The sequence below is a fragment of the Oncorhynchus tshawytscha genome, linkage group LG34 (assembly GCF_018296145.1).
Source record: "Oncorhynchus tshawytscha isolate Ot180627B linkage group LG34, Otsh_v2.0, whole genome shotgun sequence".
NCBI lineage: Eukaryota > Metazoa > Chordata > Actinopteri > Salmoniformes > Salmonidae > Oncorhynchus > Oncorhynchus tshawytscha.
Genome location: NC_056462.1, coordinates 8934518 through 8938781, shown reverse-complemented (window position 1 = coordinate 8938781; position 4264 = coordinate 8934518). Strand labels below are relative to the sequence as shown.

Genomic DNA, 4264 nt, shown 5'->3' with positions numbered 1-4264 from the left:
CTAATAATGTAATTTTTTTATCATAATAGTTTAAACTGCTTTTTTTGTTGTTGCAATAATCACTGATCTGGCTTTCAAGTCCATGAAAATGCCATTTTTGATAACCTTTTACCAGAACTATCCACATTCACTAATAATGACTAGCCTCTTGTAGCAGGCATTATAGAAAATGAACACAGGTCTCATAAACAATCTCTCAAGCACAAGCCCACGTGCTAGTGAGTAGCCAGCTAATATTTAGATTTAAAGTCTAGCCAACTTCAAATCCAAGTTTATTGGTTAACTTGGATCTATTTGTTGCTACCAAGGTTGAACTGTTGTGATGGCACCCTCCTGTCCATCTCCAACTGTTTGAACAACAGCCTGTTCACTTTGATTAGATGTTGAAATCAAGTGGGTTACCTGCATAAGAAGATGCTTATTTCTCAGAATGAGAACAAATTGCCAATTCCTTTTTTAATGCTCATTGCACATTTATAAAACACACTGTGGCTAAAATACTGCTAGCGGTACATGGTAACACAATGCCGAGCACACGACAGAACTGAATTTTCCACAATCATGTTCATTGATACTCTCGTTTTAGTAGGATCTGCTCTGTCTACAATTTTGTGAGAAAAAAATGGGTATAGTCAGAAAGGTTAAGTTATCTATCATCGTTGTTGTGAGTGGCATCGGAGGGTCTTGGTGTCTGTGTAGGAGTGGGAAGGTGCACAGTGCACACAGCCAGAAGGAGCGAAGGACACGAGAACAAAAAGACAGTGCCTTCAGAAAGTATTCACACCGCTTGACTTTTTCCACATTTTGTTGTGTTACAGCCTGAATGTTAAGACTGTGTGTCACTGGCCTACACATAATACCCTATAATGTCAAAGTGAAATTGTTTTTAGAAATGTTTACAAATGTATTAAAAATGAATAGCTGAAATGTCTTAGTCAATAAGTATTCAACCTCTTTGTTATGGCAAGCCTAAATAAGTTCAGGAGTAAAAATGTGCTTAACAAGTAATGTTGTAAATTTGATATCTGTATTTGCAAAAATTTCTAAAAACATGTTTTCACTTTTTCATTATGGGGTGTTGTGTAGATGGTCGAGATGTATTATTTTAAATCAGGTTGTAACAAAATATGGAATAAGTTAATGGGTATGAATACTTTCTGAAGGCACTGTAGAACGCAAAAAATAACTAAATTTTTGCGATACATGCATTTGAAACATTGCGTTAAAACATGAATTTGAATCTCCCAGCCCTATATATGCCTTATATATCACACAATGTCTGGATGCAATATTCTACACTGAAATCTGTAACTCTCGTAATACCAAATGCGTCTGTGGATATTTTTCGTGACGACAACAATGACAGTTCATCTTTGTCTTTAATGTAGGGCTTGATACAACCGTCAGAAACTATTGAGTGGAATGGTTGCTTTCTGTTATAGAGTGGAATGTTTTTTCTGCTGGTGTATCCTGAGGTAGCTCCTCTCGGAGAACCTCTCCCCGCAGTGAGTACAGGCGAATGGCCTTTCTCCCATGTGGACCTTCAGGTGCATCTTCAGCTGGCGTAAGAATCTCTTCTGACAATGGGGTCAGCTGTATTATTTCTCCCCTGTGTGGACCCTCTGGTGTCTCTTCAGGTGACCAGCCTGAGCAAAGGCCATGTGACACTGGGTACAGCTGAAGGGTTTCTCCCCCGTGTGGACCCTCTGGTGCCTCTTCAGGTCACCAGCTTGAGCGAAGGCCATGGGGCACTGGGTACAGCTGAAGGGTTTCACCCCTGTGTGGACCCTCTGGTGGATCTCCACCTTCTGGGGGCAGCTAAAGCCTTTGTTACAGAACATGCAGAGGAAACGTTTCTCTTTACTTTTGCCTAATGTTGCTCCCCCACCCCGAGTCTGGTCTCTAGCTCTGTAATTTGAGTTCAATCCCTTATCGAAAAGGATGAGGCGGTGTGGATCAGTAGGCCCTATCGATCTGGACACTGGGTTGCAATCCCTGAACGTATGTAAAGGGGAGTGGGTAGCGACATTTGCACTTGTCTCTAAGCTTTCCCTGTAATCTAAGAAATCTCTGTCCTGTGTGAGTCCATCTCCAAGGTGACTATCTGCATTCCATGTGGGAGGAACGTCGCCCTCCACTTTCACAGTCACTTCATCTACCACTATAACCTCCCCTTTCTCATCTAGGCACCCTTCAGAGTATACACTACTACTGTACCGGTTCCAGTCCCCTCTAGACAGATTAGTCTGTCTCTCTAAATCCAAGGGCATGTTGTTAGGGTCCATCTCTGTAGCGTAAGAACAAGACGGACCATCACCTCCAGTGTCTAACGAGTCACCATCACCATGGGAATGAACAGTCCTCTGGCTCTGGTGAAATACAGGTAAATACTCTGAGTCAGGAGGACAGCCCAGTCTCCCCAGGCCCAGTCTCTCTGGGTCTGGTCTGTGGTCAGATCCTCTGTGTAATTGTATTTGTGTTACAGTTAAAGTCTCGGTTTCTGTCTCTGACTTGAGGACGTCGGTCGGCATTCCACTGACCTCCGTGATGCTGTGTCGGGTCCTGGGCTGCGTAGTGGTGGGGTTTTCTGTGGCTACAGGGGGCGCTACAGCCACTCCATTCTGGATGTCTCTACTGTGCCATGGGTCCTGCTTTCCTTCAGACCTCTCCTGCTTGACCCCAGGACCTGCAGCCTCTGTAGACTGACACCAGACGATTGGAGGTTAAAAACGGTACATGAGTTAAGTTGGATAACGTCATGTCATAAGGAAGTCTCACAAGCTCCCCTATGGCAGATAAATGAGGATGTACATGTAAGCAAGTGAATAGATGAGGGGAGCCTTTCTGGAATAAACTGGTCACATTTGATGCACTGTAATTTAATGTAACACTATTACACTAACCTCTATCACGATAACGTTCTGGATTGAGGTTCCACTCCCCTCATCAACAGTGATTGGTTGGTCATCTCTGCATGTATTGTGTCCCGCTGGCTTCACAAAGCTCTTGTGGCCTCCAGTGAGATATCTTTCACCTGAGAGAATGATTGGGGGAAAAGAAGAGGTTGATGTACCGTCAATGCTCAACAGTATATTGTACACTATTGACACTGTCGTCTAGAATTGGCAAGGATGTAAGGTATCCCTTATTGATATAATATTTATTGATCGGTGTATTATATTCCATGCATAACATTGTTTTCATTGAGTAAATAGAAAACGCAGTAAATCAAGAATCTGTTTAGAATATGATATTATGTCTTTGCACAAGATCGCTTACTAATCAGGGGAATTATTTCACACCATCCAACAACTGACCAAGACCCAATTCTGGATAATACATCTGAACACAGAGCGGAATGGGGCGACAGTCACTGAGCTATATATGAACAGCGACAGTCAATGAGCTATTTATGAACTACGACAGTCAATGAGCTATATATTAACAACGACAGTCACTGAGCTATATGAACCGTGACAGGCTGCTCAGCTTCGGCCTTCTGCAAAATGTACCTCTTGCCATTCTTCTGTGTCGGTCAAGGATCTTGACACTACTGGGACTAGCAACGGCGCGCTCCCGTGCCACCTTCAGTTCCAGTAGTTGTAGTTTCCTTTGCAATGACCTGTTTTCTTTCTGGCTTTGAGTCATTTCCAAACGAATCACTGCATAGTCGTCGTCTACGAGTTTACAGATCTCTACCACAGCTGCGTTCGCTAGCACCTCCATGATGGATGCTATTTGTGTGTGAAAAACCATACAGTTAGCCATTGTTAGCTAGCGTACCGTTACTTAGCAACTAGTTCGGGTTACATAGATAGCATCCATCAACCAAGTCCTGTCTTCAACGCAAATTAAACACTAGATGGGGTACGTATGTGATGCTGTGCAGTTAAATTAGTGATATTTTGGGTTCCATGATGTTAATAAACGTATTCATAACAACAATAAAACCTCTAACGTGTAAATTGTTCATGGTCACTGTTTACTTCCGTTTACTTCTTCTTCTCTGGTATAGTGCCAGTCGGTTTTAAATAGAACTTTGTGGGCACCGCCCGCCTATGGTGAAAACAACCTGTGGTTACCTTGGTTACCTAAATGCCTCACAGCAAAAACTTGACATTTTTCACACGGAATTTTGTTGTCTGCTTGTTTTAGTCCATTACAAAACTAAATTTAAGAAAACTACAACATATCTAAAGATTACATTGCCAGCTCCCAAGCATTCTCACTATTTTAAAAAACGTAATATTGTTCTTCACTCAAG

General features: G+C 42.4%; 1 protein-coding gene across 1 annotated transcript; it reads right to left on the bottom strand.

Annotated features, from left to right (window-relative positions):
- Positions 1-936: 936 nt before the first annotated feature.
- LOC121841806 lies at positions 937-3999 on the bottom strand. The gene is made up of 3 exons (XM_042311970.1): positions 3513-3999; positions 2904-3034; positions 937-2702 (listed from the first exon to the last, which is right to left on the bottom strand). Exons 1-3 carry the CDS (start codon positions 3766-3768, stop codon positions 1599-1601), a joined length of 1491 nt encoding a protein of 496 aa, XP_042167904.1. The 5' UTR covers positions 3769-3999; the 3' UTR covers positions 937-1598.
- Positions 4000-4264: the final 265 nt, after the last annotated feature.